Raw genomic sequence first — 23,029 nt, forward strand, 5'->3', positions numbered from 1 at the left:
AATTTTTATATTTGCAGGTATACTGTATTTCCTGACAGCTTGCCAGAGTAGTATTCGTACTTTTATGTGGCATATTTTGATTTGCAGTAAAATTCTATTTCTTTATTTGTAAAACTTGGAAGAAGAAACACCTGGTTTATTTGAATGACTGCTTTTCTGAAAGCTGAAATCTTCCAAGTTTTAATATACACTCTATTCAAGACATAATTTAAAATTATTTCTACAGTAACACTTCCCTGTCCTGCTTTATGTATCTACAGCTTTTTTATCTCCCCCACATAGACTGAAGATTTCAAAGCCTGTAGCATGCAGACATGCTATCAGGATGAAACATACCACTAAAAATTCCATAATTAAAAGTTTGAGGCAAGTCAGGGATTAGTCTGACAGGCTGATGACAGTGACTGCTTCCCCATCTCTGCTTCCTCCATGCCAGCTCCTCACTGATGGAGAGCTACAGCACTGGGTTTTTAGTTGTCACACACATCTCCATGGCAGCTGATTGGGAGCCTTGACACTCCTGAAAGGTCTTGATTTGATGTAGTCCCCTTTTGTGTGAACAATTCGGGTAACATAGAACTTAATTCTCTATTCTCTAGTCTGTATGATCCTGTGGGAATTTAATAGCCCATTTTGCATCTATTATGGGTAGAAAATTGCATGCAGGTTGATAGAGTTGGTAGTGAAGTGGCAAAGACAGATGATTACCTGAAAAATTCATGTCCTCTAACTAAAAGACTTCAGTCCTCAAGTATGGATTCCACCTTGCATGCCTAAAGATTACTTTTGCATATATTTCCAGAAAATTAATGCCTAACTCCTAGTACTGGGGTAGGAGAAAAAACACATAAATGCATAAGTTCCTGAATCAATCATGGGGTTCATATGTAGTCAGTTATTTCTGGAATTTTAAAAAATATGTACTATAAAATTAGTTTCAAGAGCTTCTTACTATAAAGGACAACAATAACAAGTGAACTGTCTCTATGAAAGCTTAATGAAAACAGAAACAGTCTTGAAATAATAAGAACTCACTCAATTATGAAATTTAAACATTGTAAATGAACTCCAGAGATATGATTGCAATTCTAGGAATAGATTCGTTTATGAGCTGTCACAGTTAAAACATCCAAAATGAGAATACATTTTTCCTGTAGTTCTAAGGCTTTAAAAGCAGTAAAAAAATCTTGAACTTTATTTTTCAATTTCCAGATTTCAGAGTTAGTCCAGTACACATTTTAGATGCATATGCCATGAAATCTGTCCTACTTAGTTATCATGCAAACCCATCAGCCACTGAATTTTAAATACAGTGTAGTCATCCTTGTTTTGGGAAACTAAAAGCACACAATCTTACCTCCAAAGGGTTTGTTGTTCTAAACTCTCACCCATATAACAAATATGCAAGAAGCAAATTCTGAGGAAAAAAAAAAAAAAGACAGGGTTTAATATTTCTGATCTTTTTTTTTTTTTTTTTTTTAATTCCTAGAGCATTCTCTTTTTCCTGGATTGGAGCATAAAACTTCCCTCTGACTTTCTTTGAGCTTTCCCTGGTTTCCTTATGTGTGCTTATGATGCTTTTTCTCCCACCCTTCTCTCTCTCTCTCTCTTTCTCTCTCTCTCTGGAAGAGAAGTCCAGCTGCTCACATCTGTGGACACAAACCAGCCTCCAAATTCCTGGCTAACTCACTGAGGTGCTGTAGTTTGTGTGAAATTCATATACCTGCAGCTTTAGCTGTCTGGTTTATATGGGCCTTTTAATTGTTTTTATCCTTCTCCTAAATGAAGGCCAGACATTATACTCACTGGCTTCAATAGTATTTGTTCACTAAACAGTCTAGTTGTAATCTTTTAATTTTGCTCTATTGAACAACAGAGCTAGGTTAATTGGTATATTTAATAGAGGCAAGTTACAACCATAAAAGTTGCTGGAAATTTCACCTATTTTGCCTTTAGGGGATTCTAATTTCTGTATGTAACACCACAGCTATCATCTGGAGGAATCTTTTTTTAACACCTGTAAGAGCATTATCTTCAGGCCTGTAGATACCTGACTTAAATATTTGATTTGTAAACGCTTTTGCATAGAAGGGTTTGACAAGCACATTAAAAATGGTTGCTCACAAGCGACAAATCTCTTAATTTACAGCTACTGCATATATTGCACAGCTGGCTGTCATGATGCTAGCAAGATTTTTGCTCTTTGATCTAAAAGGAGTTTAAAATTCAGAGTGTTCAAGATGCTTATCATGGTTGTCATTTCTGAAAATGCTATGAAAATCTTTCCCACCATCCAAGCACCGCCCTGAGAAGATGAACTTTGAGTAAAGTTGCCAGCTCCATGCTGAATGAGTTCCTCGCTATTTTTGCTTAAGCCAGACCCTTGCCGAACTCTGCCTGTTGGTGCCCACTTAATATGAAATAGTTGGAGCACTGCACAGAAGCCAGATGCAGAAGGACACAAAAACTACACTGGCAAATGATCTGTCCAGTGACCCATGAACAAAATCGAGATTGAGTTGCCCTTTGAAATAAACCTATTTGAATTTTATTATCTCTAGAACACCTTGTGTCTCTAATCTTGTGAAAGGTTAGTATTCCATCCATCAGAGCAAGATTAGAGCTCTAGTTGATGCCTGTGCTTGATGATAACTGAATGCAGCAGTTGGGGCTGGAGGAAGCAGATTCATTACCATCAGCAGTTCAAAGAAAGATTGGGTAAACTTGCTTTGTGTTATAGACCACATACATCCAGGTCAGGATAGCAGAAATGAAAGGAGCAGAATATCAGCAAAGATTTAAACCTATTAAGAGTAATCTAAATGAAGCAATATTACTTTATTCCCATCCTTTTATTTCATGTCACAAATTAGCTGACCCAAATGGCTGCTGCATGCTAGGCTGCAATGTTAGTCACTTTCTCAATGCATGTCTCAAGAAAAAGCTAAGACTAAAGGAGTAAATGAGACAATAATAAAATGGAAAGATCCAGGACTCATGACCCTCATATGCATAGACAGAAGTGAAGAACGCAGATTCTGTGATGTAAAATTTAAAAAAAAAAAAATCTGTTTTTATTAATTCAGAAGTCCTTCCTCTCCTAAATCTGTTAAAAAATGATTTCTAGACTTCTATGTCTTTTTAAATCTTACCTGACATTTTAGAAAAAGCTTTAGTGAACAGGCATCTTTTTTCCATGTCCTTGTTTGCATGAACTTTCTAAATTTTATATTATGCTCTAAATTATATATGTGATTAAATTAATTACATTGATGACCTTACTTCTTGTATTAAAAAAAGAAATATGATTAAATTCTTCATTTTCCCATGTCAAGTCCAGGCCTAAGCATTGAATACAGAAGTAATTCAAAGGATTAAAATGTGTATATTTTTCTAATCCTTTAGTTCTTTTTGGTGGGTCTGGATTTGTGCCTCTGGCTTTTCTATCCGTGCAGAGCAGACCATGTATTTATGTTCTCACATTTGGCTTTGAAGGATAACAAGAGGCCCTTTGGACCTGATACCAATGTATCAGCCAGCAGCAAAACAACATGAGACTGAATTTTTTATTTCCTGTCAAACTCCTTAACTTCACAAAAGAAAAAGAAATAGAGGGTAGGTCTGAGATTTTTCAGAGACAGAGGTATGTTAAAGCAGAAGAAATAGTTCCTCTGCAAAGAAGGAACCTGTTTATTTCTTAGGTGGTACCCACAGTGTAACAAATTAAAAAACAAATAAACAAACACCCCCCCAAAATAAACAAAGTAAAATGATGCCAAAATAAATTTACATTTTTAATAAGTTATGTTGATGTTCAGATTATAAGAAATCACTATGAAAATTACTTTCAGCTAGATCAGAATTACTCAGAGCCTTTGATGGGTATACAAATTTTGAAGACTCCTCAGAATAAGTAAAAATATTTAGAGGAGGCCAATTTTAAAATAAATACATGTAGTAGCAACAAGAAGAAAAAAAATGTGGGGTATTCATGGTGTTATGAAATATTTCAGTATGTCTTGATTCCAGAGACAAAAGCTGCTGTTTCTGTGTAATCAACAAAAAAGATTTTTAAGTACCCTCTAGTAGTAGTTACATTTTCAGCTACTTAATTGAGTTTTCCTGTATTAAGTGACTTACGGTATAAACTATACCTAATGCATATTAATTAATGTTTTTAATTAATAAATATGTATTAGGTAGGCAGGATGATACCTATTGCAATTACTGTGACATTGAAACATAAAAAAATCAATTAAAATGTATTATATATGCACATATTATGGGCAAGTCTGAGTGAACATATGGTCTTTGCAAGAAAGGGATGTGTGACTAATAAAATAATGCTTCTTCAATGAAAATGGAGAATGTTCTCTAGATAATGGGTACACAATTTAATGCTGAACCCTAACATAAAAGTCACCTATTGGAAACACATTTCTAATTACATGGTTTGTAAATGTGGAAGCACTTAAAATCCAAGACCATCCAGGCTACATAAAATTATAATGTACTTATGAAGTTTATTATTATGGCAGAGGACCAAGGTAATTAGTCTCACCTAACATGTAAAATCCCTAACATTTACATTTTTCAGAAGTTATCGGTGTTTTATTGTGAGTTTGAAAGTCCTTCCACAATTATTAATGTCCTCATTAAAGAATGTTGAATGGTGTCTCAATTAAAAAACAGGAAGCATGTTCTCTATTATGTCCTTTTCAAAGGAATCCCTATTTCTGTTTGAAATATACTGTTTGACCCTTATCCTGTGCAATGTCTGAATGTTTCTCCCAAATGACTAAGCATATATACATTAGGGAAACTAATAAAGAACAAAGTTATTGCATAAAATATTTTGCAACAATCACTTAAAATAAGAATTCATTTTGCTTCTTTATTTCACCAGACCACTAAAAACTTTAGTCTTTCAGATAATGCAGTAATGGAAGGCCTAAAATCATATTATCAAGCATATCTTTTTACATGCATTAAATGAAAATACTAGCTCTAATCCAGTGGGGTTGATATAAAGGACAGGTTCCTGCAGGATGTGAAGTGGAGCCCCCAATTTAAACCCCAAGCTAGACTTCTGATCTAAATCCTTCTTTCTCTCCTCTCCTTCATTCTCTCCCCAAGGAGAACATAAAGGCAGAGCAAGGCTTCATGCTGAGGTTCCTTGGCTGGGTATCTGAAGTGAATCAATGTGTAGCCTGGACATTCAATTTTTGAGACCCTTCTTCTGCCTGTGTGCTCAAGGATGATGGTTTTGGCAATATTGATAAACTCTGAGAAACATTTGGAAAACTTAAGTTGAGCTCTCTTCTTAGCACTTTGTCTGTTTCACTCAGTTGCCATTTCTCTGCTTCTCTATCTTCTCTCCGACTATTATTTTCCCCTCTAATTTTGCTTTCCTGATTCACCTGTACTGCCTCATTTGTGCTTATCCTCCCTTATTTTAAGGTTTCTGCAGTAGTTTAGTGCAGGAAAACAAGTACAATACCTTTAGTCAGTGCAGGGCACCCTAGCCCCTTCACTGCCTGCTGCCCAGTAGGATTGATCAGCTTTTCAACCTGTTCTTTAAATCTCATCTCAGAGGGCTGTAACTCTCAGCTGGTAAGATTTATATGAGAAAAGTGGTTAGTGGGATTTTCTTCCCAAACATTCATACTGCCGCATTACTGTTGTAGCCAAACAAGCTGGAGTAACACCCAAATATTACACAAGGAAATACTGTCCAGCAACAGTTCTAGGGACTGAATGAAAAGCCCTTGCCACCAGAAGGGTGCAGTCTCCACTTCACCTCCACCTCAGGAGGAAGCATTGGACACTAATGTGGAAAGCATGGCCTATGCCTATGCTTCCCCATCAAGCTCTCAGGTAAAAAACCATGTAATGTGAGGATTACATATGTCAGAGAGAGAGGGATGAGGACTGTGTTGCAAAGAAGGCAGACAGTAAGGTCTCAACATTGCAAAGATGGAAGAAGCAGTAAATGGAAGAGGGCCTGGAATTCCAGTGATTTCTATCCCTACCAACAGACAAATAAAGACCCTACAAAATAATCCAGAAATAGTTTCTAAGGCTCCTACCTCCCACTGAGCCATCCTATTCCTCACAAAACTAGGAAGCAGTGAAGTATATAATTTGTTTGCTTAGATAGTCAACAGCTTTTGGGTTCATTGAAATATTCTTGTCAATATGTTCAATATGTTCAGCAACTTATCAGCAGACCAGCAGCAGAAGCACAAAACTTTGCTGTCACTACATGGACATATCCATGTAGGTGGAAACATAAGCAACACAGCAGCTAATAAATAGAAACAATTCTTCAAATAAACTTGGCCTAGGAGTTTTAAGGTCACTCTTGTGTCGTTCAATCAGATAAAAATTAGGTTATATTGTTTGAAATCTAACATAACCCTATATACCAATCTTGTACAGCTAGATTTTCATTTCATTGTGCCATATCTTAGATAATCAGTTTCTTAGTGACTGGAAAGCTTTCCCACTAGACAGCCTTGTAAGAGAAGAAAACATTCTGGTAAGAAGGTAGGTCAGATAAAAATTATTCATGCATCTTGATCCAGTGAACTGATGTCTGTAGATGAAGATTTGTGTTGACTTTAAAGCTATTCAAATACTGACTTCATTTTTTAATCCCTGATCTTTGAAACATCCAGGTAGGAAAGTTTATTGACTTCCCAAAGCTCCTTAGGGGACCCAAGGTCTTTCTACTAGTACATGAATGCAGATCCAGAATCTAAAAGACTGTTTTCTTCTAAATGTAATATATCTATTTTTTTACATTTGTAGTTTATTTGAGGCCAACTCTGTTGTCCTTAACCTTATCCATAATCTAGGATTTTATGCATTGCCTTAAGTCGCTGATTCCCCAAATCTGATCTCTAGGACCATGGCTGGTCTTTAACTTGTCTACTATTGCCTTGGAAAAAAAAGTAAAATAATCCCTCCAATAAACTGAGAACATTTAAGTTCGCTTAATTTGCTGTCATAAAACTAAGTTTGTTGCTTCAGTGAAGTTTGAACATGTGGCACAATTTACAAGCAAGAAATTCAATCATATCGGCATTATGTCAGTAACAAATAATCATGTGCTCAGTGTCCAAATAGTCAAGAAACAACTGGGAAACCAGCTGGGATTTAATACTTCTTGGGGTATCTGGGGTTCCTTTGAGTGTTGGTGTAGAAAAATTGGATAAGCTCAAAAATAGGTAAATTTTCTTGGAGGTAGCTTTATATTTTTTGTTAGTAGTGCTAAACCATAACAGAACTTATTAGCTGCATTCAGAGGTGTCTGGATAAACCATCAACATGACTTCATTACCTCTTAAGGTGCAGACTTATATTCAAAATTGATTTTACGTACATAATAATTTTCATAGGCAGTCAAACTTCAATCTGCCCTTACAGCAGGCTTCTGCTGGTTAGCTCAAATATAATTCTTTGCAGTTATTTCAGCAGTATTTGTCTCAGATCAAACATCTAAAGATTTTGGTGTTTTTCTATGGAATAAACTGATTTCTTTCTAAATACTAAAATGAGCCTTCTTCAAAAAGGGGAAAAGGTGAAATGAGATTGAAAGGCAAACAGCAACAGATTTACTGCAGTTACATTATATAAATACAACTGTGCAAATATGTTTTAGATTCCTATACTTGCTACTGTGACATGAAAGTAGCTGCACTTCTAATTTTAAACATATTGTGATGCAGCCAGTTAGATCAGTTTAAAACCCCACCTTTCCACACTGGGATTCACACCTTCATTTCCTACTGGGTACTTCACTGAATGCATCTTATCCACTCGATGCTTCAGAAAACACCTCTTTCTTGAAGCTAAGTAACGCTCAAGAAATTGTTTTCAAATACCTCAACGACAGTTCTGTACAGTAGTCTATTTTGTTTAAAGTTGGAGGAAGAAAATAAAGAAGACACTATGCTAAAAGAGGTGAGCAAGCCCTCTTCAATCCCACACACGCCTAAACCCAGGCTGAGATTTCTGCCTCCAAAGCCCAGTGTCGCTGCTGTCAAATTGTGGCTGATCACCCCATTATAAATAAAAGTCTATGAAGGTTTCAGTGTTTTCCTCTGGCCAGCCAGAGTGTCCTTCCTCATGTGTCACTCCTACCTGCAGTCAGTTCAAGTTGTCTACTTTAAGAACAGATGTGAAGGCACACAGTGACTTCAGGGCCACATTCCTCCCCAGCACAACTCCTGTGACCTCTGAACAGCACAGGAGTCTGGTGATAGCAAATACTGCCTCTGATTTCAGACCTGCTTATCAAAAATTTGCCTCTTTTTTTTTTTTTTTTTTTTTTTGACAGAATATATAAATTTTCCCAAATTAATTTTTATCTAGACTGTAACAAGGCAATTTGTTGTTAATTTTCCCCTATGTCTTCTGGTCCACCTTACACTTCTTTGTATTAAGAGTCAACAAACTTCTAATATGTTTAGAAGATGGTTGTAGATTATAGGCATGGCAAGGAATTTTCATACAAAATTTTAGATGGTAAATCTCTTTAACTATTGAACTGGGTGTTTAATAGCCTCTAGTGATACGTAGCAAAAAATCGTACAGTCTCTATATTTTAAAACAATTGTTGCACTGAGTCCCATAGTTTATATATTGTTAATATTTTCATGAAAGCTTTAAATGCTTTTCAGAAGAAACTGTGGTGACTCATGAATCTTTCATGAGGTGTTATGCATTTTTATGAACATATGATGTAAAATTCATCTTTCTGAAATTCACAGATATCCATGAAGTGCTACACATCTCTCTTTGGTCATGGATATTCATGACAATACTACTTCTGTAAGCATTTAAATATCCTTTCATAAATATTCCAGAATGTAATCTTCTGATGCCATGTAACATTTTGCTTACGTTTTATGAGTACTTCACTTGGGCATTTTCCACTTGATAATGAAAGCAGAACCTTCAGGGATAGTTATTGGTGTATATATAAATTATGTGTAAAACTATCTCATTGTTTTGTTTTTATTCCTAGAATTTTCTGTCTTTGTTATTGCTCCAAGTTCAATGAATTCTTTGAGGGCATCTTGAGAATTTCAGGTTTCATATTTACAGCCAAGGATATATTATCAGTATAAAGTACCACATGCAACAGAATCGAGATTCTAGAGTGCAGTAAAGACTTCAAAAAGTATATGCAATGTCTAATGTTCCTCGTGTGAAACTTACGTGTTTCAGCTAGTTGCAGGAGTGTCTGTACAGAGTCATTGGCAGGATGAAGTCTCCCTTTCATGCATACTCAAATGACCTTTTGCAGTGAAAGAACAGTAGATTTAGCATTTGAAGGTTGCACCTGCATCCCCTGAAGTTGTTGATAATCTTCTTATTGATTTTGGTGTTGCAGAATAAAGTCTTATAAGCCTTTATCGATGCATGTAATCAGCTCTGAGTAGATGACAGATCCTTTAACTCTGTATTAATGTTCATTTGTACAACAGATCCTTTGTACTTTGGCATTAAATAATGCCTTAAATTCTTTGTCAAGTTCTTTCCCTTTCTGATAATGGCATTTGATGCATAAAAAGCAGCATAGCTTTTTTTCCTTTTTCGTGCACTGGATCCACCCTGTCCAACCCAGCCCATCATAGATGTGTTTGTGTTTCTTTCCCATCCTCATGTCCCTCATTTTAGCTTAGGACAGTCCTGTTTGCATTGTCTCTGTGCTCCACAGTGGGGAGTGGTTAAGGATGAAGGCTCAGTGGTTCCTCTCCCCCCGTATCTCATTCTTTTCTCGCAATATCCTGACCCATAAGGGGGAAGAAGTCACAGGCTCTGGATAGGTGTGAGGGAGAAGATCACAGTGAATTATCTGCTGTTACCAAGTCTTGCAGTAGTCTGAGAAATGGAGGGATTACAGAGGGAAGAGACTCTCATCTTTACTCACAACCTTTGAGACTGCGCTTCTAAAAAATTTAGTTGCATCCAAAAGATTTTTTGGATTAAAAAGATTTTTTAATATCATGTTATTTACAGGTCTGGAACAGTCTAAAAAGCTATCCATTAGCAGATAGATAATTTCACACATATCCAAAACATAACTTGAGTATATAAATCACCTATTCTGAAATTTGCAGTTATAGGGCACATTTAATTATTGGACTTGTATTTCTTGGCTTTAAATGCAATGTATATATATATATATTCAAAATGGGTTAAAAACAGAGAGCAGTTTTCTACAAATTTCATCACTCTGCAAATTTTGTTTTTTTCTAATGGAAGATGAAATTTGTTTCCAATTTGTGACTGTTGAGTATTTTTAAAGGTCAAAGCTGTAAGGAAATTTTAAAATTAGCTATTCAGGCTGACTAAAAAGTAATACCAGTGCACTGGTAGCTTTATGCAAGCAATGTGTTTGCTCTTGAGTATAAAACAAATGTAATGTCAAAACTGAGGAAGAAAAGTAATCTGCTGTAAATACTCTCCTACAACAATTTTTTTTTCTGAATCAGGAAGTTAAATTGAGTTCTTTTTGCTTCGTAAGGTTAGTTATTGTTTAAAGAAAGACTCCAGAAACCTAAAGCAGTTGGAAAATGAAAAGGCATATAATCCACAGAGGTTAATTTCATTTGAATTTCCTTGAGATAAATCACAACTTTCATTAATTGATGCCATTGTGGAATATCTTTAAATAAAGAGAAAACAATAAAGCCTTTGCAACAAAAAAGATGAAGATTTCACCAAAAAAAGGTGAAGATTTCACCAACACATTTTTATTTCATTAATGACTTCCTGAACAAAGAAAGACAGACAGAAACAGGATGCAGAAAAAGGCTGACACTGGTATTTTTAATGAATGCAAATATCTGTACCTAAAAAACTCCCCAAAGACTCTTTCTCTCAAAAAGCATAGTCCATTTACATGAATTCTAATATTCTCTTACCATCAGCCTTATTAGGACTAGGAAGTTCAACAGTTTGCAATGAAGTTAGGTACACCAAGTGTGTACAGGGTGTAAATACATGCGCATCTTCACAGGAAGTGGTAGATCATGGTAGAATGGAAAAGACTAGTAGAATTTACATATCTAAATCCTTAGAGCTCTTGGAAAAGTGGGGAACTGCCAGTAGGGTTTGGGTGTTGTTAGTCAATGATAGATGAAATCAGGATGTCGTCCTGAGCAGTGTTTTATATAAAGAATGATGTAAAATCAGGCATATATCACTGTCCAGAGCTATGTGCAGCTGAGCTGGCTTTTTCTTAGCTAACAGTGTATCAGGTGCACCATATTATGTCTTCAGGTCTCAAATTCTGCTAAAAAGGAAAACTGTGCAGAATATATGATAATTAAATGAAATTATCTTTTTGTCTTTTTGGTCTTAGAGCTCATGAATATATTTTTGGTTTTAGGAATTAGAAAACAAACTCTTTCTAGCTTTGCATCTTGTCCCATAGTCAGACATTGCTTTTGCTTATTACAGAGGAAAAGAAAATGCAAGGGAACTTATCAGGCTGGGAATGATCATAGAATATCCACTCTACCATAATACAAATTTGTGTCTGTAAAAATTGCCTCTAGGTATTTGTGCATATATTTTGCTAAAAGCAATTATTACATCAGTCATGCTGCAATATTATCCCTAATCTTGATCCATTGACTTACGGTGACTACTGGTTATCACTTTGGAAATAGACCGGGTCCATGTTGAATTGCATTATGGCACTGGTTTCCCTACGTCAAAATAGAATGAGAATGTCAACTTGAAGTTGGCAAAGTACTGTGAGAGCTAACAAGACATTATTTTTAATCTGTGAACTGTTCCTACCTTTCAGTAATGGAGTCTAGCAATTCTGCCCTTTCGCCTTGTGACTGAGTTGGCTTATCATGGCCAAAATATTTTAAAACAATTCAGACTTCATTTGCAGACTGTTATTATCTATCTTGCATCCTAAGTTTACAAATAATGTTTAAAAATGAAATCTGAAGTGTGATCAATGGACTGGAAACCCACCATTTAAGCATACACAGAGCATGTAATGGCTTGCAATAGCAATCTTCTCTCCATCTTTTCAGTATCTCAGTGTGCCTTAGACCTTATTCTTTCCAACTACCTCGTAGAAGTGAACAGGCTTCCTGAGATCCTCTGGTTAATAAATTAAATCTGTATGAAAACATGATGGGAACAAAAGACATACATAACACATATACTGTCATATGAATGAATCATCACTTAAAATTAGGAAAAATTATTTCCAGCATTAACACTGCTCATGACAACCTATTTTAGCAGCAAGAAAAAATCACAAGATATATATTTTAAAGCACTGCACAGCTCTGTCTCATATAGATTCTCCTCTCCCACCCTAGTACTTGAGTGCCTTCCAGAAGCACATTAAGCAACATGACTAATGTCTCTCTCATCTTCATTCTTTTACTTGAAGCTGAAAAATTACATTAGTTTTCAAAAACTACCTGCAGGTTGATGAAATATCATCTTTGCAATGAACATAAAATTTTTACATTACTGTGAAGACCATGGCAAAATTCAGCCTTTGCGGAAGTACATACAGTTTCTACTGATGTAAGCGAACAAGTGCTCCGTTACGCCAGGACACAGTTTGTATACATAAGCACTGCAAAGCAGACTACCTTCTTAATATATGGGAGATTTGCAGACTAAAACAGCAAGCAATCCTTCACAGCGGCATTCATTTTTCTGCATGTGAGTTGGTTGAGAAATTAGCACTACATGGGAGATCTCTTTCTGTCTGGAACTTTTTTGTAGTTGCTGTTGATTTATTATTCTAATCCTGCATGGGGTTACTGATGCAGATAGCTCTCTTAACTGTCTTTTGTGTCAAAGTGTGCAAAAGACTAACACTCCAACTTTTTAATGGCATAATTTACCTTTAGCAGTAGCTCTCAAAGACTAGAGACCTGTAAGAAGACTAAAAATTAAATAAATGTGCTGTAGTTTAGAGGACATTAGCTTTCCTACAGAATTAATATGTATGGCTTCACATTCAGGACTATCATGAATTCTCTACTGGAAATGTTTGTACCACAGTAAAAATAAAGATTGTGACCAGCATGGACCACATTGTGCTGGATGCTGTACAAGCAGGGAATAAGTATCTACCCCTCCCTGAAAAGTTTGGTTAGCTTCCAACAAGCTGACTATGAGACTGTTAAATAATGCACCCCCACAAAGAAAGAATACACTAATAATCTCAGACAAGAGGAGCTGTCAGCAAATGCAGTTAAGCTTTGCTGTGACTGACTTATGCAGTGGCATGATCCTTTAAAATAAAGAGTGGGATTCCCAGTATAGCTATGGATTGTGAGGAGCCAGCATGTGAGTTGTTTATAGCAGCCTCCCAGCATATATAGGCTGTTGTCATTCAATTGCACTGGTGGGAAAGCCTGCCTCCAGCCTTAAAACAAATTTTAATTTAAGCCCCAGGTTCTCTGCCATGTTTTTGCTTTCTGGATTGCGTGACTAGAGAATTAGATGTATTCAGCAGTGCAGTCAGTGTGCATTATTTCTAGAAGAAGAAATGCTGAATGTACAAAATAGTAATCATGGTGATTTAGATGTCAAAGACATCACTAGATCAGGGCTAGCAATGAAAAAAAGCTTTGTTTCACTTTCCTCTTAAACAGAAGCCTATATGTTGTATACTTCTAATTATTTTATTTGGCAACAAAATTCTTATTGTGGATGTCTTTTTTTTCTTCCCTTTTTTTTCCCTTTTTTTTTTCCTTTTCCCTACATAAACTATTTGGCAAAAGCATATCCTTTTCCAAATGCAATTTAGTCCTTCTGAAGAGCTGCAGTTTTAATGACAGTTTAGACGTTGATATATTTATTAGACGATATTTTCCCTTTAATAAATGCTTTGATGTAGCAAGTATGTTCTCAGTGTTCTGTGTGTACATTTCCATAATAACCCCTTTCCAGTTATCCAGGAGATCAAAGGCTGCAGCTCTGCACAACTTCTGCCAAAGATAAGAGATTATTTTCTTGCTGAGTCTTTGTAGACTGGTCCACAGTATTCAATGGATTCTGCTTTCATCTGATCACAGTTGCAAACCCTCAAATTTAGTGTAGATTTTTTCCTTACTTAGTCTTAATTTTTGTCCTATCTTTAGCATTGCAGTGGTTCTGCATTTTAATAAGTCACTGTAGCCATAGCAGTGCCCTGTGTTAAAGGACTATTCACATCATAGCATTAGCCAAGAGCATGAGAAGTCAGCACATCCCTGCAGTTAGCACACACAGATGTGTCTATGGGCAGTGACCACAAATTAAGAACCTGGTATCCCAGACTTGGTGTGTGATGAATCCTGCTTCACTGCAAATCATTTAATTGCAGCAAAAGCACATTTTGCCAAAGGTTTTGCCATTTCTGCTTTGCTGTCTGCAATGCTTCATTTACACCACAGCAGTTACAGGACTTTTTTCCAAGAAGATTTACAGCAAGCCATGTAAAAAGATGGAATCTTCTGAAAGCCAGGAGATACTATGCCTGCTTTGGTCAGCTGGGTTTAAAGAACTGCTGTACATGCTCAGTGAATTTTTTGGGACATCCTAAGTACCATATTGCAATTAAAAAATCTGAACAGAAGAGATGATTACATATTTCTACTTTATCCCATGGGCTCAGTTTCCAGTAAGAATAATTTCCACAAGCCAAAATTTAGAAATTGTTTATGGTTTAGGCCTCAGTAGATAAAAGGCACCAAAGCAGTTGTCTGAAATCCTTTCAAGAAAACCTTAATGCCTGCACCTCCAAAATAAACAACCAGCACAAACTGGAATTAGTAGGATGGCTGTGACATGACTGGTGGAGGGTTCTAGCACTGCTCTTCAGCAGAGTAAAAAATTATTAAATATATTAACATTTTTTACCATTACCTAGACATGTGACAATTTTAGGAAGGATCCTTCTCATTTCCACTGAAGTTTCTTTCAAGTTCTTTTCAAGAATATATGCAAATAAGCGTTCAGATTTATTTCCATGGCTTGCTTCTACACTGTAAAGCCTTGATCAAAGTGGAATCCAAATTATAAAATCATTAAATTTTCAGTTAAATCATCATATTAGTGACTTTACTTTTAGCTTAGAAGATTTAGTTTAATGGTTGTGGAGGGACAGGGATTGCTATGTTCAAATAGCACATGAAGAAGTGGAACTACCCTCACTGAAGTTCTTTAAAATGGGGTTTTCTGCTCAGTGGTATAGGTTCTACATCTTTTGACTGTGATAGGAAATTCAGTTTATACTTTATTTTTCTTAAATTCTTAATAGAGCTATTTCCTATCCAAATGATGAATTTCTCTAGTAAAATGCTGTGGTATCAACCTATTAAGACAAATTATGATGAGTTGGGAATGCAATAAGAAGACCCTTCGTACCTTACTATTATGGCCACTAACACCTGCTGGTTTTCCCTGCAGAGTTTTTCCGAGAACTTCTGGAGAACGCGGAGCGATCCTTAAACGACATGTTTGTCCGGACGTACGGCATGCTGTACATGCAGAACTCTGAGGTGTTCCAGGACCTCTTCACGGAGCTGAAGCGCTATTACACAGGAGGCAACGTGAACCTGGAGGAAATGCTGAACGACTTCTGGGCTCGGCTGCTGGAGCGGATGTTCCAGCTTATAAACCCCCAGTACCATTTCAGTGAGGACTACCTGGAGTGTGTAAGCAAGTACACAGACCAGCTGAAGCCCTTTGGAGATGTGCCCAGGAAGCTGAAGGTTCAAGTGACTAGAGCGTTCATTGCTGCACGCACCTTTGTTCAGGGGCTGACAGTAGGCAGAGAGGTTGCGAACAGAGTATCCAAGGTAATCTAAAATCAGGGTGGGGTTTTTTTAGCTTGAATTTGTTCTCAACTTGCCAGACAATTGAAATCTGTCTTTGTGCCTTTTTTTTTTTTTTCAGTACAAGGAAGTGTGTTTGGTTGGTTTTAATGCCTAGCAATGTATCCATCCTAAGTTCATAAATAGGAGCAATGTTTTTTTTCAGTTCCTTCTGGGTATATTAAGGCAATACTGACTGGAAAGCATTTCTCTGTGCTTAGGACATAGTAAAATACCAATATACATCAATGTTATAGCATGTTAATGATTGTCATTTGTAATTCAAAACTGGCTACATATATAAAAGATGGGGATTAGATCGGAATTTAAATGTTTCAAGTAAATTTATTCTGCTGTTCATTAGGAAAGTACAGCCCTCACAGCATTCATTCATCATGCAGCTGGGTGATGGATTTTGTTAGAAATGCCTAGTCATGTTTCTGATGAAAAAAACAGACAAACAGTGACACCTCTGAAGCTTGAGCTTTCCCAAAGGATGGTTTGACTCACATTTATTTTAGTTTTAATTATTTATCTATGCAAATATTTATGACAATTATAATCCTTGAGGGCTTCACATAATTAAAGAAAAAAACCCACACAAAAATAACCCATCTGGGCACCACAAATGTGCCTGAATGACTTTTATACAGTATTTCAAAATCAGGTATACCTTTCTGAATCAGTGTTCCAGCTAGATAGTTGCTTTGTGACCTCGCTATTTCACAGTCCTCAGAGTGTATTTGGACCTTGAATTCTGAAATACTTTCATGACATACACTGTGAAATGCTCAAATACTTGCTTCTGAACAATAATTGTGTGAGTAATTTGGATGCTTGGCCCATCCAATACTTTCCCACATTTACAAACCTAAGCCACTCCTCTGCCTCAAGAGGACCATTTCATTTGCTTCATTTAAACCACAATCAGAAGGTGAGGTAGAGCTGATACATTGTACAATAGACTGCAGCTCAAGCACTCAACAAGACAGGGCTTTTAAACTTTTCTTAATCTGTGTTATATGATATTTTGCAATTACAAGTTGAGGAGCCATGGAGCTAGAAATGTAGTGAGGAAGGGAGAACCTGGTTTTATGTCTGGGAGACTGCATGGGAGAAAAAGGTCATTTTGCACTTAAAATTCAATGGATGAAATATGTGATCCTTGCTAGTCAGCTAAAACCAAAGTCTCTTCCTCCAAGTGCCTTCCTGAGCTTCAGGGTTGCCTTTCTTTGATTTCTGGCACTGTCAGTTCTTGCAGTCTTTCTGAATGGTGTCAGTGTATTGCTGTGAAACCCCGGCTGCCTAGTCTAGCTGGGGGCAGATGCAGCCTTTTAGCCTCCAAATGTGCAGAATGCATATATCAACAGCCCCAGATTTCCTCTGAAGAGTGATGGTGTCCCCATGGGTCAGGTTCTAAGTGAGCGCAGAGCTCTGATGTCACTGTTGTCAGCAGGCATTAGGTCTTGCTGGATCAGACTGTAGAGAGTAAACTGTGTAATTTATGTAATTGATGCATAATTTGTGAATCCCTCACAGATTAAGGTCTGAATTGTCAGCTGAGATGTCACTTTCCCTGTGTATGTACATGACTGTACAGAATGTGCAGGTGTCTCTGTCACATATCCAGAAACTGTGTTCCTCTCAGCCTCTGGGCTTTGGGTACATAACCCTCTCAAGAAAAGGGTTTATAACAAGATCACTAGATGATCCTATGATCCTGTAATGAGAACTGCTAGCTCTGCAATGATACAGTGGGTCTTTTCATAGTGTCAGTTGAAGATGATAACAGTAGCAGAATAGTATTTCTGTTGTTTTTTGGGTTTTTTTAACATCAATGAAACACTTGAAATCATTGTTAAAAGGGTGGTGCAAGACACAACAGTGTCTTTGTAGACACATAGTGATGCTCCATTAGACTACATCTAGAACACTGTGTTCAGTTTTTGACCCTTCTCGTACAAAAAAAAAAAAAAAAATGATAAACAGAACCAAGTTCAGTGGAGGCCACCATCATGATCTGGACTGTATTACTTGTCCTTGAGCCTGTGGGACTAGGTCTTCTTCATTCTGGAGAAGAGGCTACTTCAAGGGCACAGCAGTTGCACCTGGTGCCACTAGGGAGGTCATTAAAGAAATGCAACAAAGCTCTTCACAGTGGGGCATGGTGTGATATGATGGGCGTGAGTTGACGCATTTCCTCTTGTCCTATCACAGCAGGCCCTAATAAAAATCCCATCCCTATCTTTCTTATAAATGCTCTTTAAGTGTTAGAAGGTTGCTAATAAGAGCTGCCTGGAGCTTCTCTTCTCCAAGCTGAGCAACCCCAAATCCCTCATGTCTTCATAAGAGAGGTGCTCCAGCCCTCTGACCATTTTTGTGGCCCTCCTCTGGACCAGTACAACAGGTCCATGTCTTTCCTGAGATGCTGAGGATTCCAGAGCTGGATTTATTAATCCAGGTGGGGTCTTCTCTGAGAGCAGAGTACAGGTGACCTGCTGGTCACATTTCTTTAGGATAATTATCATGTGATGCTATTAAAAATTGATAAAATCAACATTGTGCTTAAATGTAGAATACACTTTGATTGCAGGACTATCTTTGATATTAAAATCTTGGTGGCTGTATTCATACCCTCAGCATATGCAAAACAATTTCTGGCCTTAGGGACTTTGTGTTCCATGCAGCCTGGTGAGGCAGGTATTAAGAGCCCCAAATGGCAGCAAATATTCAAGATTAATAATTGTCCCGTGGAAAGGCTGTGATTACTCTGAGAATGAATCGTTCATTGCCATATCATAACTGTGGACTTTTATGCTGGTTTATCTTCTGTGGAAAATGACAAATCCTTTTCTTTAAATATAATTTTAAAATACTACAGCCATTTCTTAGAGTTAGCACATAACTGCAACCAAAAATGAGAGAGGTAAACATCTGTTGTTGCTGTTTTGAAAGTCATCCAAATTCAGCACAGATTTCTTTCTCATTGTACTCTAATATTGAGAGATTCTGTGATAAGGATGCCATATCTGGATAAGTCAGGAGAAATGAATAAAGACAGAAAATGAAAGGAAGAACTGTTGCAGTTCTTCTATAAAATCCTTTTTCCATTCTCTGCTCTGGCTGGGAACAGAGGGGGATCTTCTACCTGCAACATCAAAAGCTTAAAAGATTTTCTGCTTTCTATTTGTGGGCCCATTATTTCACTGAACCGCCGCTGACATAGAAAAATGTTGAGCCTACACCTTAAATACCATGAGAAAGAGTGACTAATGAGAAAGTTGGTAACAACATCTCCTTCAGGCCTCTACTGTCTCATTGTCTTCTGGACCACTTCTGTAGAGGGTTGGTGGGTCACACACAAAGGATTTGTTCCCTCTCTAATGTCAGGGACATATCCTTTCTAAAGATTTTTCCTCAGAGAGGTTGTAATATCTGAAAACAATGCAGCCATTGTACTCCTTGCAAAGGAGCTACACTTCCTTTTTTTCGATGAAGTGTGTCCTCAAGCACTCTCAAAGGAGACAACATATATCAGAAACATTTTCCTCTTTCAATAGGATTTTGTAGTTTAGCAATTTGCTTGTCAGTGAGATTTTAATTTAGTAAGTCACACTTAGATAAATGGGGAGGGAGGGAGGGTGGTTAGGACATCTTATTTTTGTATATTTTTTAAATATTATATTTCAGTTGCAAGCAGACACAGTTGCTTCCATCTGCCTGAATTTTTATTACACTGTTTTAGTTGAACAGTATTTTCATGAACTCTAAGTCTAGTTACAATTTTTAATCTTCAGAGATTTTTAAATGTTTTTGTTTCTTACTCTAATGCATTACATTTCTCAGTGCTATGCTGCTATGCTGCTTAAATCTCCACTCAGTGCAGTATATTTCCACTGGCTTGAATGGACCAGCTTTCTAAATTATATATATATATATATTCTCGAAAGTTATATAGGCATATGAGGAAAAAGTAATTATTTCTTAAATTGAGAAAATTAACTCTTCATTTAAATCAATTTATTCATTAATATAGTAGAATTCCTAAAAATATCTCAAGTTGAAAAGTCCCTGTAAAGATCATTGAATCCAACTCCCTGCTGCTTGCAAGACTTACTAGAAAAAACACATATGACTAAAAGCTTCATCCAGATGCTCCTTGAACTCTGACAGGCTTGGTTCTACGACCTCTTTCCTGGGGAGACAGTTCCAGTTACCAGCCATCCTCTCAGTGAAGAACCTTTTCCTGATGTCCAGTCTGAACTTGCCCTGATGCAGGTTCAATATATAATATTCAGTATGCAACATCAGAACTGCCATTTTGGGTATGTCAAAAGTCTGTTTCGTTGATTTTACCTCAGTGGCAGTAGTTTAAAGGTCATTATAGGAGCAGAGCTTCTCAACTAGTATACTTTCTTAAGCTGTAGGTAGTAGATGTTTATGGACATTTTGAACTACAGTTTCAGAAATAATTAGTTAAATTTTCTACTACCTGTTTTTTTCAGTACTTTGTTAGGTTCTAAAAACCTGGCTTGTCTGTTTTGATACCTTTTGGTTAAAAATAAAATACTTTTGTCCTTCCCTGTTCCTCTATAAAAATATAGCATATTAACATATTATTGTTATTAAATTTACTTGTTATCAACTTTTTCCTAGATAAAAAAAAAATGAACTAAACAAAAACAAAAAAACCACCAAGCCTTCCTGACAAGCTGTGATTTAGTATCTAATGTTAAGCTGGAGAAGCTGCTGAAAATATTTCTGCAGTTGCTCTTAGCTGTGATTACCAATAATGTGATAGAAAAGACATATGCATAATTTTCATGTGCGTCTTTTACTGTGTCTGAGCTCTGGACACTTTGTGAGAAATTAATGCTGTTATTCTCTCTGACTCTAAACAAAGAATTCTCAGTTATCTTAATAATACCTTTGAACTGTCACTGAGTGGTGGAGGGTGTAAGCAGAAAAACACATGGGGAATTAACATTCTTAAACAGAAGGATCCAGGATTTCCAGGTGACTGTGATTCCTGAAATACTTTTCCCAAATGTATTAACAGCTGAATTACAACAATTATCACTCGGTCTTTCCTTGGGAACTGGTTCTGTTTTATACATGCCATGTTTGGTTCAGAACTCTTCCTTATTTAATGAAAAAAATCATCTACATTGGCTCTTGCACTAAATCTGCCTCACTAGGAACAGCAAGTGAGTGCAGAATACTTTTATTTACAGAGACCTAGGGGTTTAGTTATTGTTTGCTAGTTTTGCTTTGCTCTAAGTTTGGCCATTTTCTGGTTTGTTTTTTTTGTCTGAATTTGAGCACTTTCTTCCCATTGTATATTGGGATTAGGAAAAGAAGAATTGTTCTGAGTTTGGCTTTGACTTTGACACTTGAAAATTCATGCTACCAGCAACCAAAGTAGTTTTTATACCAGGAGTAAAGTGAAGCTCAGCTCAGGGGCATCATTAAGTGATTTTGTTAGTGGCATGAACATCAAAGATTTGTGACCCAGCCACTAAGAACTTATTTCATTATTGCATTTAAATATTAATTATCATTTATTACAAAATAAAAAGAGGCTGTTACAATACTTTTCTCATTGTATGGCATAGGCTATATATCTCCTTCTTTTTAAACCAATTAAAACCATTCATTCCCTGAATATTATTAAATTATGTTAATATCAGACTTCTTCTTAGGAACCTGGTGATACATGAGCAAAGTGAAATAAATTCAATAATACAATTATAAGGTTAAACCCAAGATTAGTAGTGAAAAGCAGTCTCTAATAATTGTCTGTGATTACTTTTACTTGCAGAATGCCAGGCCACTGCTTTTCTAATACACTGAATCAATATTCTTACAAACTCTGCTTTTCATGGTTTATAAATAAACATTCAACATTTTGTGAGAGGCATAAATAAAGGCCAATATTGAATGACACAGTGATTCAGAATGTAATTATTGCAGGGGGGAGGAATATGACATGGTGATAAGTCAGATAATTAAAAGCCTAAACAAATTGTACTTTAAGCCTGGAAAATGTGATTTGCAGGGTGTGACAGATAAAGAGCTATGTGTCCTATATATTTTAACTTCATTGGCTGAAGAGATTTGGCTTGTTAAAGCCACAGAAGGAAAGGAAATCTAAAAAGACTATGGTTTTCAGCTTTAATTCTCAGTTCAAACTGCTGGTTTAGGAAGAGCCTAGCTGAGCAAGCAGAGCTTTTATGATTGCATCTCTGTCTGTTGTTTTAAAGTTTTTTTCAGTCATTAATTCTTTGAGTTTTCATTGAATTAACATATATTTACAAAAACTGGATCACACTGTGACATGAATGGGGCCACATTCTTTTTTCCTCTTCCTCTCCTTTGGTGTTCCTCAGGCGGGGAGCCCAAGGATTATCCAGCCAGGGGAATTTCAGAGCTCTAATGTGTCTGTCTGTGGCACAAAAGCAGGAGTGAATTGGATCCACACTTGAGTTCTTTCTGGGAAGTTTCCTTTGAATTGAGGTTCAGCTGTGCTGAATATCTTTCCTTCTTTTTTGGAAAGAAAAGGCACATAAACTGATCTAGTTAATTGCACACATTTCATGGAGAAATGAAACAAATGCCTTCCAGATATCCCAGACATACTGCAGGTGCACTGATCTATTTTCCACTTTATGTGCACTGGAATCATCAGATGTTCCAGAAGAGCAGTTCAGGAGAAAAGGCCTAAGATGAAACAGCAGCTTCAACAAAAGGAAAAAGGCAATAGTAGGTCTACAAAAGCTGTAGTCTATGTCCTACGTATGAGGATTGTCAGATATAATCCAGCCTGGCCTCTCCATTTCATAGGTCTTTAGATATCATTCAGCTACCTTGGTATTGAACTTAATAGCCCAAGTGTAACTGAGTCATGTTGCTCAGTAAGACAGTCAGTCTTGCTGAGTGTCCCTCTAGGTAGGCCTGCTGTTTGGCTTTATTCCTACTGTGGTCACATCACATCTCAGAATCCAAAGCAGTCCTGTCTTTTTTTGATTTTTTGTATCATTCATAAACAGAGATCTTCTGATTGCAGCTCTTTTGCTCACTTTGTGTTTTGGGTTTTGCTCAGTGCCTACTGCATAGCAAATACCCTTTAGTTCAGCTTTGCATGAAACTTCTAACTATAAATT

The 23,029-nt window shown here is 36.7% G+C and overlaps 1 protein-coding gene across 2 annotated transcripts in view; it reads left to right on the forward strand.

Moving 5' to 3' along the window:
* Positions 1-23,029, forward strand: part of GPC6 (glypican 6) — a 718,299-nt gene that overhangs the window by 375,703 nt on the left and 319,567 nt on the right. For both annotated transcript variants that reach the window (XM_068182446.1, XM_068182447.1), the window contains exon 3: positions 15,460-15,851. In XM_068182446.1, coding sequence (XP_068038547.1) covers positions 15,460-15,851 — 392 coding nt within the window. The remainder of the gene's footprint in view (positions 1-15,459; positions 15,852-23,029) is intronic.

Source organism: Anomalospiza imberbis, chromosome 2 (genome assembly GCF_031753505.1).
Source record: "Anomalospiza imberbis isolate Cuckoo-Finch-1a 21T00152 chromosome 2, ASM3175350v1, whole genome shotgun sequence".
In the NCBI taxonomy this organism is placed as follows: Eukaryota; Metazoa; Chordata; class Aves; order Passeriformes; family Viduidae; genus Anomalospiza; species Anomalospiza imberbis.